Source organism: Serinus canaria, chromosome 8 (genome assembly GCF_022539315.1).
Source record: "Serinus canaria isolate serCan28SL12 chromosome 8, serCan2020, whole genome shotgun sequence".
Taxonomy (NCBI): domain Eukaryota; kingdom Metazoa; phylum Chordata; class Aves; order Passeriformes; family Fringillidae; genus Serinus; species Serinus canaria.
In genome coordinates, this window is record NC_066322.1 from 27,996,906 (window position 1) to 28,011,427 (window position 14,522).

A 14,522-nucleotide genomic window follows, 5' to 3' on the forward strand; every position below is an offset into this window, starting at 1 on the left:
CACAGTGCGCTATTGTTTCTTTATTACTGACACAGCCTTGAGGCACAAGCCAGGTTGATCTGCCAGGAACAGATCAATCATATCAATGTCAGCTGTTCTTGACAGCCTGGCAGCCTTCTGCTGATTTTTCAGTGGTTTTCTTTAATATTTTTCAATATTCTATTAACATTTTTCCATATTCTGTTCTATTCTATTCTGCTCACATGGAAGGCCTGGCTTCTGATTACCTTGATCTTCTTTTCTGAGATACAGAGAGGCAATATTTGCTTTTTGTTCACCTCACCTTTTTACATCTTTTTGCTCACATTCTCAAAGTTAATTACTGAGGGTTTGGATCTATTAACTATAGCTTGATTGGTTGTAACCTACCTAAATAGTCTTCACTCCACTATTGCAGTGAATATCAACTTTCCTTTATATGGAAAGAAATGACATTTGACATGTCCTCTGTCAATTGCTGTCCTTTAAATGGCAGACCTGGCTGGATTTTATTTGTTTTATTCCTAATATGTTTATAAAGTCCTTTCTTACCCTATATGTCTCATAGTGGCCTCTTAAGTGAACCTTCCAACTGGAGAATCAGTTGTGGCAACATAATTGTCAGTGCACCTCTGTTTGTAAGGGAAAAGAGGTGATCTGGAGTGTTCCCTATAAAAAGTTGGGCCTTCACTTGTGCAAATGAAATTCTGGAGTGTACAGGAGCAAGAAGTGTTCAGCATTTCTAAAAACTTGTCTTTAGAGTCTCCTGTTTTCTGGCAGAGAGGAATTGTATTAATTTTAAGAAACTATGTCTGTGCTCATATAGCATAAGAAGAGAGACACAGTTTCATCCAGCTCTGTACAGCACAAGAAACGAGGATTCACATTCCCAAATCAATTGGCAAAAGAGTAAAAAAGCATGAATGTGAAATAACTTTGTAAAGAGAATAAATGACACAGAAATCAGAAATGGCATTTTTAGCTTGATTATCTCCAGTTCAACCTAAGAAAATATATCACAGGTATTTTCCCTGAAATATAAATGTTGTTTAGCATCCAAGATAAGCTTTAGCTCATAGGAATCCCAGTCCCCCTGAAGTTTTTAAGTGCCTCTGACTTTTAATAATGAGGTTTTTACCTCTATTGTGGGGTTTTGAGAATGATTTTCAGGCTTTCTTTTTTCCTGAAAATTTTGCCTTCATCTTCCAGTACATTACAGGGAAATCAGAATATTAGTCAGTGGATAGCAGAATTCCCTGGGAAAAACCAAAAAGAGCCCCATGGCAATGATGGAATACAGCCAGCAAAAAGAATACACAAGGGAATACAGCCAACAAAAAGAAAGAGTCTTTTTTTAGGCTGGAGTTTTTAAAAGCATATTGCTTGTAGGCTTTGGTGTTCTGTTATTTTTTGTGGGGCTTTCTTTATCTGCTGCAGACAAGAGGTCTCAGACAGCCCCTGCAAAGGAAGACTGCTGTAAACTATGAAATAAACTCTTCCTTCCTCCGGAGATTCCACTGGCAAATGAACTCTGATGAAGTTTCCTCAGAGCTTTCTTCAGAGTTTCTGCCATGACAAGGATGAGTGCTTACCAGTAGGAAGCTCATTAAGTGACTTGGAAAAGGGAATCTCCAGGAAAAGGCGTAGCATTTTCTGCCTTTTGGTGCCTGGGAGCATAAAAACTCTTCCTGAAGTTGTCTATCAATTTTCTGTGCATACAGTTGTAACAGCTGATCAATGTTTTAGAAAACAAAAAAACCCCAAACCAACCCTGCCCTATCAGGGCTGATTGACATTAGTTTGTAGTAGAATAATGTTGAAATTAGGCCCTGCTGCATAATGTGCTGAATAGGTGCATAAATATACAAGGTTCTGTCTGTGTCCTTCAGGTGGTAAAGCCTCCTAACAGAGAAGGGCTGGCAAACAGGAAGAGTTTTCATTGCCAGTTTGAGGCTAAATAAACAGCAGCCCTGATCTGATGCTGCCTGGAAGCCTCAGGGTGTCTGGTGCTTCTAAGCAAGGCCAGGCCAGCCATAAGCTAATCTCAGCTCCCCAGAGTTTCTTGATTGTCCATTTGTGTTTCTAGCTTTGCTAGAAAGTGTTCCTCTGCCTACAAATATTGTGTGTTGTTTTTAATCCTCACTCTCTTCAATAACTGACTTGCTTTCTAAGACTTTGTTGAAATTTCTAGTCAACTCTCCTGATTTGTTAATAACTGAGGCTGTTTTCAAATATACTCTTTATTCCATGCCCTTTTCTGAGATAATTTCTTTGATGGGCAGAGATCTTTGGCTACTTGACAGTTCTGTACTTTTTGTGAAAAAATTGGGTGACACCACTTGATGTTAGCTTGGAATCCAGAAGCCACTGGTTTTTATTCAGTAAGAACAGGCTGAGGCTCCAAAATCAGAGCTCCAACATGCACTGTATAAACTCACACTGTGCTTTACAGATATGAATTGGGTCCCTGTGGCCTCCTACTGCTGCCAGCACTTGTTGAGTCCTTTGCTTGTTCAGCCTCATTAAATCCCATTCATAGCAGTGAAGCTTTATGCAGCAGTATAATTAATCAGGGTATACACAATAAATGTGCATGAATTCCTATATTATATGCACCTGTTCAGGTGCTGTAACCCTTTTGAGATCAGGACATTGAAGAATATGGTCTTCAAAGAAAGGTCCACGTTTCAAGCCTGACTGCTACAAGTGGCTGATGAACCTGTATTGTGAAGAGTTCCAGCAATCCTGGAGCTGGCAAACCTGACCACAGAGGAGAGCTCTGCACATCTGAGATCCATAAGGAAGGCCTTGTCCTGTGCTGCAGTTCCCATTTTTGCTCCAACTTGGTTAACCAGCTTTGAGTGTTGGTGCCTTTCCTACTGAGATACCAGAAGAACTGATTCCTCCTTACTGCAAAACATTATGTCAGGTGAAAAATTGTAATCTGCTTATTCATGCATTTAATTCCATCTAACTGTCCTCCTCCTCCTTGATATCCTGGAATTGTGTGTTTCTGTCAGTAAAAGTTTGTCATGTGGCACTTGGCACTCTGTCACCACAGTGTGTCTGTCTGGGAGGGTTGCTCTGGCCAGGGGAAATCTGTGGGAGGGTCAGATCCTGGGATTTTCCCAGAAATTTTTTTTCCATACGGAATTTCCCGTCTTGTGGAGGGCAGGCTAGTTGAGGGAATAAAAGGCAGAGCAATTCAGAGTCCAGACACTTGGAGCTGAACTTGATTTTCAAGGCTGAGTTCATCCACTTAGCCACAGCCTCTGGGAAGCAGCGCAGAGGAATTCTGTCACCTGGACACTGCAGCTACAAAATGTGAGTAGAAATGAACTCTGCTATTCTGTTTCACTGCCCAGCTAAAGGAGAACTGGACAGCTGGAAATCTGTGTCCCTCTTCCTTAAAAGCTGCTTGCTTACATTTTAAAGTATCTTGATATTAAAAACAGTTTTTAAATGAATCATTTGTGGAAATCCTACTTGTTTAAAAGTACATAGCAAAATTGCATGACCGTTAGTTTATATGGATTTTTGATTCATTTGTTTTTTACAAATGTGTTTCTTTGATTTCTCATAGCCATCTACTTGAAAGATAGAGAAAACTCCCAGAAACATGATTTGCTTGCAGTTCCTATCTCTTCTTACCTATGGTAAGTGTGTATTTCTCTGTGTAGAAAACTAGTGGGATGGCAATATTAGTGTGACTGTTCTCTTTGAGCTCAGCATGAAAGAGAATTTTTGAACCTTCCCTAATTAACCTGAGGCTGTGTTCACATAGAAGAACCTCTGGATGCAATGGCACATTTTCCCTGCTTGCCTGTCAAAGCCACAATTGGCTCCTATAAGTCTCAAAGCTTGGTGTGATCAGACATAGTTTCACAGGCTGAAGTCCTGGACTTGAAGCTGACTTGCCTGGTTTGAAGCTTGCCAGGTGATTGTTTGTAAAATAATTACCACTAGTTTTTATGCATTTTTCAGATACTGACAAGTTTGCAGTGTTTAGAGAGCTTAAATGTCCTTTTCTAGAGAGAGAGGAGGGGAGAAGTCAGACACCAACTTTTGGATGTTTTCTCATTCTAGGACTCACAGTGCTGCAGGGGGTGAATGGGTGGACATACCATTATTCAGACACAAACATGACCTACAGGGAAGCAGAGCTGTGGTGCAGAAAGAAGTATACTAACCTGGTTGCCATCCAGAACAAGGAGGAAATCAAGCATCTCAATGCCTTCTTACCCTTCAATCCGGGTTACTACTGGATTGGAATCAGAAAAATTAATGGTGTGTGGACCTGGACTGGAACTAACAAAGAACTGACAGAAGAAGCAAGAAACTGGGCTTCAGGGGAGCCAAATGGCAAAGGGAACAACGAGGACTGTGTTGAGATCTACATCAAAAGAGGGAAGGATGATGGTAAATGGAATGATGAGCAGTGTGAGAAGAAGAAGGTCGCCTTGTGCTACACAGGTATGGTCTGGTAAAGGTCACTCCAGTGTGACCCTGGGGAGTTCAGGTGGTGGCTGGGATGAGTTGTTTAACTTCATCTAATATTTACCTCAGAACAAGTGGTCTTGGACTTTCCAGCCAGCAGAATCCTTTTACTGTGAGCTAGTCTGTAAAAGGTGTGCATTTCAGAAATTCTTCTGTGAAATACAGGATAATCCTAAATACCAAACCCCCTGGTTTTCTTTTGCTATACTTACTTCTTTTGCTTGTTTAGTGTCAGAAAGACAAACAAAGTACTAGCCAGGTTTTCTTAGTGGCTGTTGTTGATTCTTTCATAATTTGCCTTTATTTTATTTTTCCAGCTTCTTGCAACCCATCTCTCTGCAGTGGCCATGGAGAATGCATAGAGACCATCAACAACCACACCTGCCATTGCAACCCTGGCTTCTATGGGCCTGAATGCGAGTTTGGTAAGATTATTTCCTCCTGCTTCCTGACCAGCTCATGCTACCTAGTGCTCAGTTTGGCTTCTTGGTTTACCTGCTCAGCCAAAGAGACTGACTGTGTACCTTCTTGTGCTTCTTTCAAGTTAAGAGTTGTGATCCACTCAAGAAACCTGATCATGGGAGCCTTGAGTGCCACCATCCACTGGGGGACTTCAGCTACAACTCTTCCTGCAAAGTTCAGTGTGAGGAGGGCTATGAGCTGACTGCACTGGAGTCTGTCCACTGTACCTCTTCTGGGCTCTGGTCTGACCCCCTTGCAGCATGCAAAGGTGAGCTTGCTGCATTGCACATGGCCCTCTGCACCTCAGTGCTGCTCTGTACAAATGGAAGTTTGGCCAATTCCTCTGTAACATCCCACATGCTGTAGGTGATATTTCATTTCAGCACACAGGTCTCTGATCCTGAGGAGGAGAGATGAGTGGGATGAATTTTCTGGCCTTGTTCCTTGCAGGGAAAGGCTTTTCCAACTCTTAGGTGGAAAGAGGGAATTGAGATGACCTAGCTGTGAGACTGCTCTCAACAGGCCAGTTACTCCTCACTGTAGGAATCATTTTCTGAGGTGTTTGGCTTAGAATAAGATACTTTTCTAAGCAAATGAAAGCATCAAATGTCACCCAGCAAGAGTCAAAATAGGGAAATTTTGGATTTTAAATAGTTGCTGTCATGAGTTGCAGATGAATTAACAGTCTTGCCTGAAGAGCTAGTTTCCCATTTTAAATATTTCCCGTGCTGTCTGCTTTGTGAGATGGTGGCATGGTAGACCCTTTTCTAAAGCTGCTCCCGTTTTGTGGATGTGTTGCTAAGTTTCAGAAAAGAAAAAAGCTTTAAATGGTTTGTTGCAAGCTAAGCTCTGTGCTGCCTCTTGTCCCTTTCAGCTGTGACCTGTCCTGCCCTGGAAATGCCTGTCCACGGGGCTGTGAACTGCTCCCATCCCTCCGTGCAGCTCACCTGGGGAACCACCTGTGAGTTCACCTGCGAGGAAGGATTTACCCTGACAGGACCAGCTACCCTGCAGTGCGGCTCTTCGGGGGCCTGGGACAGGCAGCAGCCAGCGTGTACAGGTAATTTCCTTCTCCCCGCTCAGCCGAGCTCTGGGGGCTGCCAGCCCTGCCCGGCGCTGTCCTGGAGCGCCTGTGCTGATGGCTGTGCGCTCCTTGTGCTGCAGCTGTGCGCTGTGAGGCTGTCCCGCGGCCAGCAGAAGGCTCTGTGAGCTGCGACCGCGCTCCTGCAGAGCTCACCTCTGGCTCACGCTGCCACTTCCAGTGTCCCGAGGGATTTGTCCTGGAGGGCTCACCCAGCACCGAGTGCACGGCCCGGGGACAGTGGTCAGAGCCGGTGCCCACTTGCAAAGGTAAGACTTGCTGGGTTGGAAACCACTGATTAGAGTTGGAAGAATCTGAAGAGACTTTCTCAATCAGATGTAATCAAAGAGTAGCATTCATCCCCAGCACTTTTCCTAAGCAGATCCCAAGGTGGGGTTGTGTATTAGTGAGGAAACAGCAGTGCAGGGTGACAAACAGCACACCGGGGCAGAGCCCCCAACACACACAATAACACACTTTAACCGTGGAGTGTTCTGGCAGGGATTCTTTATTCCCTAAAACCCAAATGGGAGCAAGTGTCAGTTTATGCAGTCCAGGGTGGAGAGTAGTCTGGAGCCACTCCCAGGATGACTTGTGAGCTTTGGGTGCATATTTAATGGTTCTGGCTGCACTGTGCAACCTGCTGAAATCTGTTTGTGAGACACTGCTAGGTCTGAAGGGAGGTATGATGGCTCTGTAGGGAACAGCTCCAGGCAGGGCATGTCTTCTTGCCAGCTCCTAGAAGAGTGTTTATCTTGACTACTCCAGGCTAAGCTCTGTGCTGCCTCTTGTCCCTTTCAGCTGTGACCTGTCCTGCCCTGGAAATGCCTGTCCACGGGGCTGTGAACTGCTCCCATCCCTCTGTGCAGCTCACCTGGGGAACCACCTGTGAGTTCACCTGCGAGGAAGGATTTACCCTGACAGGACCAGCTACCCTGCAGTGCGGCTCTTCGGGGGCCTGGGACAGGCAGCAGCCAGCGTGTACAGGTAATTTCCTTCTCCCCGCTCAGCCGAGCCCTGGGGGCTGCCAGCCCTGCCCGGCGCTGTCCTGGAGCGCCTGTGCTGATGGCTGTGCGCTCCTTGTGCTGCAGCTGTGCGCTGTGAGGCTGTCCCGCGGCCAGCAGAAGGCTCCGTGAGCTGCGACCGCGCTCCTGCAGAGCTCACCTCTGGCTCACGCTGCCACTTCCAGTGTCCCGAGGGATTTGTCCTGGAGGGCTCACCCAGCACCGAGTGCACGGCCCGGGGACAGTGGTCAGAGCCGGTGCCCACTTGCAAAGGTAAGGCTGTTGGAAATTGCAGCTTTCTGGTCACTGGGGAACAGGCAGAAATCCATATTCCTATAGGGCCCTGGTTCCAAACTAAACTCTGTGCTCCCATGTTTTCAGCTGTGCCTTGGAATGCCTTCTCATGGCTCTGAGCAGCTCCCATCCCAAATGGATTTGAAAATAAATTGTACATCTACTAGTGCAAGAAATTGGCCCAAAGACAGGACAGCCCTTAGTTGTTCCAGTTGCATTCTTTTGCAAAAGTTTATGTGCAAGCAAACCATGGGACATTAGATAGAAATTTCACCATTTGTTTGTTTGGCACCTCTTGATTTTTTTTTTCCCCTTACATACTTCACTCTACAGTAGGAATAACCATATCTTTTTTGTGTTTCAGTCATACAGTGTGAACCACTGAGCTCTCCTGAGAAAGTCTCCATGGATTGCTCCCACGGGGCTGGGATGTTCACCTACAACACCTCCTGCCACTTCAGCTGCCTAGAAGGATGGAGTCTCAATGGCTCTCGTGTTCTTGAGTGCAGCCACTCAGGAAACTGGAGTGCCAGCCTGCCCACATGTGAAGGTATTTTGCCTTTGAGCAGCCACAGGGAGGTGACACTGTATTTTTAGTCAGATGAGGTGTGGAAGGCTGGCAGTGGTGGTAATAGCAACCAGTGAGCTAGAACATGTAGAGAAGTGCATGAATTCAAAAGCCCAACAAAATCACTCATGCTGGAAAATAGAAGACAGGAAAAATCCTAAAAGATCTTGGTGGAAAATGTTGATTTCTCATATATAAAAAAAACCCTACAACCAGATTTCAGTTCTTTCTGTTTGGTTTTTGAACAAAATATTTCTCACTATGAACTTTTTTCCATGTGAACAGAGACAAAAGCTTCTCTAGACAAACAGAACCTTGTGGGGAAATCTGCACTCATAAGTCTGGTTCTCAGTGGAAAATTTTATAGGTTTTTTGATTTGGTGTGATACTTTCTTGGATGCACTCCTCAGCCAAAAGACCTCACAGAGCTTTTCTCTCAGTGGCTGCAATTTTAAAGGACAGAAGCTCAGCCTTGCCTTCTCATTCAAGGCAGTAAGAGCTCTGTCACTGCCCTCAGCTGGAGCACCCCTGGCCTGCCTGGAATGCTTTTGCTTGAGGTCCTAAAAGCTCAATTCCACTTTCATTGCTTGAACAGAATTTAGATCCTTGAAGAATTTCATTGATCTCAGCAGGATTGCTCAAAGAGGAAGATAGCACACAGGGAGTTCAAATATGCACTGCCACATGAAAAATAAGAGGACCCCCAATTGCTATGGCAAGGCTGGAGGTTAGAGGCAGACCCTGGTGTAGGGAGCTTCTTGCCTTGCCATTACTTTGGCAATGGATGGGGTAATTTTTAGTATTCAGCTTTTAACCTTGTGCACAGGAGCTATCCTGTTTCAGCAAGCAAAAATTTAAGTGTTCCAAGCTGCACTTCTGGTTCCTCTTGAAGAGCACGAGGAAAGAGAAGAAATAGAGAGGGCTTCAAAGACCACCTGTGCTCCTTGACCTCACTGAAATCTTTTCATCCTTTCAGCCTCTGACCAGGCCAGCTACATCTCTGTGGGTATAGCAGCCACTTCTGCCTCTCTGCTGTCCACAGCATCATTCCTCCTTTGGCTTGCAAGGCGCTTCCGGAGAAAAGGTGAGCACCTGCTCTGGCTCCACTGCTTATTTTATCTTCCTGAAAAGTTTTCAGTGGAGGAAACAAGTCCAAAACCTCCAAAGCCCTATACCTTCTTGCTTGTTGAAAAAGTGGTAATTCCCATATTGGATAAATTCCAAAATTATTTTCAAGAACCCTCCATGTATGCCATGTTTGGCTTTTGGATGGACATCTGAAAAAGGACAAAAAATAGTTAACACCAAATATTTAGACAACAAAAATTAGGGCTTTTGTCTTGAAATACTAATACCTTTTCTTATTCTTCTTGCAGCAAAGAAGTTTATTCCTTTCAGGTAAGTTGTGTCTCAGAAAACAACACGAAAAAATCACTGCCATCACTTTGCTAAAATCCATTTGATAGAAACCTGTTGTCACTAAAGTACTTTTCACTTTTTGTTTGACAGGAACTGGCAGGAAACAGCCAGTGAAGGCAGTTTCCAAAGTGCTGGAGAGAATGTCTAACTGAGGTGTTTCAGGTAAGCACAAGTGATGGCTTCACTCACAACTTCTCTTCCTTTTAATCACACAAGCAATCAATCAGAGCTGCTAATTGCTGTACAGTTGCTGACACAGCAATATGTGCTTTGGGACATCTAATATGCATCTTGGCATTGCATGGCAGTTCCTAACAAGAGTGATGGATTTATTGCTGTAGAAATGGTTGTTCAGCTCCTGAAGGATGGTTGTGCTTAGCATTCTGTCCAGCTGCAAATGGTATTAGGAACATTTTTGTGCAGTTCTGCTACCTGCTGCATACAAAATTCCTCTGAGATGAGAGCAAATACAAATCTCTGCCAGTTTTCTGATTTATGGAGGAATTTTGTTCTCTCCACAGGAATTGCAGCCACCTTCACTTACATCTCAGATTTCTGGAGAATGAAACTGCCTGCAAATCAGCAGCTGTCCAGATGTTTTTACCTTTTGCTGACAAGATGATTGACCTTGTGTGTGATTCAGAAATCTTGAACTCAAGCTGTCTGGTATTTCCATTGAAGACAAAGAGAGAGCTCTGGCCTTGTGGCCAAATCCTGCCTCCATTCAGGCATGTGGTTATCCTGAACTGGGAGCTTGCCATCTCCTGTGCAGGTGGTGAGTAAGCAGTGCACTGCTGCCTAGAGAGGAGGCTGGTTCCTCCTCTGCTCCTCTCAAAGGTACTGAGTGAGGTGAAGACATGCTTTATTTCACATCACTTACTACACTGCTGCAGCTGTCTCCTCTGGAGTCACAGGGGTTATGCTTGCAGAAACAGAAGAATCAGGATGGAAAAATATTCACTGAACAGCTTTTAAACTATTGATCTGGTTTGTGGAAGTCAGTTTATTTTCAGATGTCCCAGTCAATAGATATGCCTGCAGTGATATGGGCAATTATTTGAGTTTCTGCTGCATATCCCAGAAAACTTAGATGCCTTTTTTAAAAAAATATAATAGCACTAGGAACCATGGTGCTTACACGGGGTACTCTGGTTTCTGAACACAGCAGGCAGATCTGAAATTACCTCATCCCTGTGGGATTCTGTACTGTAATATGTGTATATACATATGTATTTATTTGAGCAGCTTTTACTGTGGATATTTCTATGCTCTTAACTGTATATGTATTGTAAAATACTTGTTCTTGAGTAGGTCTGTGGCTGTTGATCAGAATTTATTTGAAAATAAATTGGAAGTGTTTGTAAGGATGGCGTGCCTGCATAATGTTTACGAATGAAATGGAAGACTGAAATTTGTATGTTTATGTATTGAAAATATGATTTTTTTAGCTGTTAAAAGTCTTCAAATGAGACTCTTTTAATTTATGTTTAAGTTATGATTATAAATTAAAAACCTCTGATTTAATCCAGTATGTATTGTCCTGTTTGTAACATTTTTTAATAAAAACTTTTCAATTTAACACTCCCTATTTGTAAATGAGAATAATTTAAATTATTTGGGTCTTGAGGCTTCACATTCAGAAGAATGTGAGGGTAAGAAGAAGACTGGCTAAAAGCAAGGCTGTCCATTACTACAGAATCACTGGGTTGGAAGAGACCTTTAAGATCATCAAGTCTGACCCATGCCCCAACACCACCTCAGTTAAACCACGGCAGTGACTGCCACAAACAATCCTTTTCTAAACACACCCAGGGATGGTGACTCCACCACCTCCCGGGGCAGACGATTCCAGTAACTTCATCACTCTTTCAATAAAAAAACTTTTTCCTGAGATCCAACCCAAATTTCCCCTGGAGCTTCCCGTATTTCCATGGCAGCCAGCAGATGGGGCTGACTGCCCGGGACTGCCACAGCCAGAGCCGATCCCAAACCAGCATGCTGGGCAGGAAGGGAGGAGGAAGGACCAGGGCCGTGTCCCAGGTGCCCGGGCCAGCAGCGAGCTCCGGCAGGCAAGCGCGGGAGGGAGAGAAGAGCAGGAAGAGAAGCAAGCAGGTGATCTTGGTGCACGACTAACAGCACAACCCCCAGGCTTTGGCAGCCCTTTCTGCTGAGAATTGAAAGAGTTATCACGGGTCTGGAGTGGAAAGCACAGCTCTGATTGCTGCCCTGGGACCTCCCTCCCAGCCTGGGCTGGGCTGCAGCCAAACGCTGCCATGGCTGCTGCTGGGGAGGGTCCAGGGGTGGCCGCACAATGCTGGGGTCACCCTTTGCCAGCCCCTGGGATAACCAGGGGTTATGGTTTTGTGTGGGAGACATTGAAAGAAGTGATATTAAACTTTTAGCTACTATAAAACTGGACATGTTTCTGTGAAAAACACATGAAAAAGATGAAAGAAACTTGAGAATTTTTTTTCTTTCCTGACTTAGGAACAAGTAATAAATCCTGTTTCAGCTCAGCCAGGCCAGAGAGGTTCTGTTGTGGGGCTGGGCCCTTCTCTAGGGAGCTCATTGAGCCTTGTTCTAGTTGGGTTTTTTTCTAATTCTTATTAGAATAAAACCTGTTTTTTTTAATTCATATTAATACATTTTTCTTTATATGTTTTTAAAGTTTGAAACCTACTTTACCTTTCTCCTAATCCTATCTCACAGCAAAAAATAAAAACATTAATAATTAACCAACACCGAACCCACCACGCTCTTTAGGACGTTAACCAAGAAATATCAAAATTAACAAAATCTCAAATTAACAAACCAAAACCACTACACCAGGGAAGCTGCACTGCAGCTCTGAAGCTGCTGCCAGACAAACTCTGAGGGGCAGTAGACTTTTCTTGACTCTTCCTGCCCCAGCCAAGAGTCAAGAAAAGCCATCAGAGGCTTAAGAGGTGCTGTTGTATTTGTGGGGTCCCCACGGCAGGAAGGAATGATGAATCTGACTCCATGTTCTCAGCAGGCTAATTTATTATTTTATGATACTATATTATATTAAAGAATACTATACTAAAGTGTACTAAAGAACACAGAAGGGATTCTTACAGAAGGCTTAAAAGATAATAATGAACACTCGTGACTCTCCAGAGTCCCAACACAGCTTGGCCCTAATTGGCCAAAGAGTGAAAACACCTCCCAGCAGAATGCAATGGAACAATCACCTGTGGGTGGACAATCTCCAAACACATTCCACATCAGCACAGCACAGGAGAAGCAAATGAGATAAGAATTGTTTTCCTTTCCTCTGAGGCCTCTCAGCTTCCCTGGGCGAAGGGATTTTTCAGAGAATGTGAATGCCACAAGGTGCTGCCCCACAGGGGACAGAGGCCATTGCTGTTTGTCCCAAACAGATTAAAGAGCTGAGAGTGGCTGTCAGCACTTCCACTGCCTGGACAAGGTGGGGCCCAGCCCTGGGAGCAGATGTAGAGCAGTAATCCTCAGGTTCCCTGAGGGATGCAGAGATTAGCCCGGGACGCCCTGCTCTGAATCCCTGAGGAGCTCTTTGGAGAGCTAAAGCACCGCACGGATCCCCTGGCCTGTCCTTGTTGGTGTCCTCTATGTGCATGGCCATCCTCTGGAGAGAGCTGCTCATCCAGCATGGATCCCACCCTGCTGCCCAGGGTGCTTCAGCTTCTCCTTTCCTGACCAGAGCTGGTGCTTCTAGCAGTTTTCCCTGGGATCTTACAGGGGCTTTATTGCCAGAAAAGAGACTGTAAAATTATCCCTCTTCTTTCTCCAAGCCTTGTGACTTTTAGAGGCAATGCTCTTCTAGTGAGATCCCATTTGGGTGGGATTCATCCTCTCCTTCTGCCATATATCCCTTAGGCCAGACAAAGACTCTCTGAAGTGGATCTCCTTCCTTGCAGCGATGCTCAAGTTCCATCTAACCTCATAATTAATGTTGGTCTAGCAACAGGCAACATAATTAATGTTAGTCCAGTTTTGCCAACACAGGCAAAAACCCAGCCTGTGCTCATCCCGGTTGTTGACTCTTTATCCCCTCCTGGCACAGTTTTTCCTGCCTCAGGATATGATTTCCCAGTTAGGATGGCATGGTGCATGCAGGCCTCGAGGAGCTTCAGGAAGTCATTTCATTTGCAGTGGATGTGTCTCTGCCAGTGCCTGGGAACACAGCTCTTGTTTGTATCTGTGTCCTTCCCGTGCTGGCAACAATGGCCTTGGGAATGCTGGCTGACAGGCAGGCCTTTAGTCACTCCATTGTGTCACTGCAGTGCTGAGCAGGCACTGATGGGCCACAGGACCTTTGCTGGAGGGACTTTCCTTATTTCCTGTTGTTCTGCATCCCTTAAATTCCTCATCTCTCCCCGGGCCCATGGCATTGTTCAGAGTGGGCTCCGTGTTCCGCCTGGCATCTTGTTGTGGTGTCTGCTTGTGCTGTGACCTATGGAAGCTGTGAAGGTGACATTAACTGGGAGGCACTCGTGTCCTTTCACAGCTTTGTGTGTGTGCTGCTTGGCACGGGGATGGAGTTGGTGGCGTAACTCAACACATTCCTGATGAAACCAGCTACCCGGGGTGGCTCCAGCTTTTCCACTTCTGCAGGCTGACAGATTGGGGGAGTTAGAAACAAAATTCCACTGGAAATCTCAGGCAGTGTTTGGTTTGGGGTGAGTGTTTCTGTGGGCTTTGGTGACACAAACAGCGTAAGACACCAGGCTGGTTTTGTGCCTCCTGGTCTCATAAGCCATTGGCCACCAAACAAGCAGTCATTTACCTGAGCCTGGCTGAAGCTGCCTTCCAAAACTCCAGTTTTTAAGGGCTGGAGCCAGCATTTGGCCAATATTTCTCTTGTGAAGATGAGCCACTGCTCCAGGCTCTGGGGGCTGCACATCCCTGCAGCTCCTTGTGTGCTGTGCTGAGGCCTGGCAGGAGGACTCTGGAGCAGCAGCTCCCACAGGAATTGGTGTGATCCAACAGCCATAACCTGCTCTGGGAGCTGCCAGAGGATATTAGGGCCAGGAGGCCAGGCTGCAAACACAGTGTCTGTGCAATGCAACATTCTTGGGCCTCTGTGAGTCTGCTTTCTGTCCTGAGTCTTGCTGCTCTTTGGATTCCTCTGGTGCTTGCAGGGGGCTGGCTCCTCTCCCTGCTCCTGTGTGGCTGGTGGTGGGTGTTTGGTCAGGGGTCTTCAGCCCACACAGACCTA

The 14,522-nt window shown here is 45.3% G+C and overlaps 1 protein-coding gene across 2 annotated transcripts; it reads left to right on the top strand.

The window, feature by feature from the left end:
• The first annotated feature begins 3,047 nt into the window (after positions 1 to 3,047).
• Positions 3,048 to 10,882, top strand: SELE (selectin E). Of its 2 annotated transcripts, XM_050977688.1 has the most exons (14): positions 3,048 to 3,303; positions 3,563 to 3,635; positions 4,066 to 4,452; positions 4,794 to 4,901; positions 5,021 to 5,206; positions 5,813 to 5,998; positions 6,103 to 6,288; positions 6,821 to 7,006; positions 7,111 to 7,296; positions 7,682 to 7,867; positions 8,862 to 8,969; positions 9,262 to 9,283; positions 9,395 to 9,466; positions 9,826 to 10,882. In XM_050977688.1, exons 2-13 carry the CDS (start codon positions 3,599 to 3,601, stop codon positions 9,450 to 9,452), a joined length of 1,836 nt encoding a protein of 611 aa, XP_050833645.1. In that variant the 5' UTR covers positions 3,048 to 3,303; positions 3,563 to 3,598; the 3' UTR covers positions 9,453 to 9,466; positions 9,826 to 10,882. The 2 variants fall into 2 exon arrangements, with proteins under 2 accessions (XP_050833645.1, XP_050833646.1); XM_050977689.1 differs by lacking the exons at positions 6,103 to 6,288; positions 6,821 to 7,006 and having other exon boundaries at positions 3,051 to 3,303.
• The last annotated feature ends 3,640 nt before the right edge of the window (positions 10,883 to 14,522 follow it).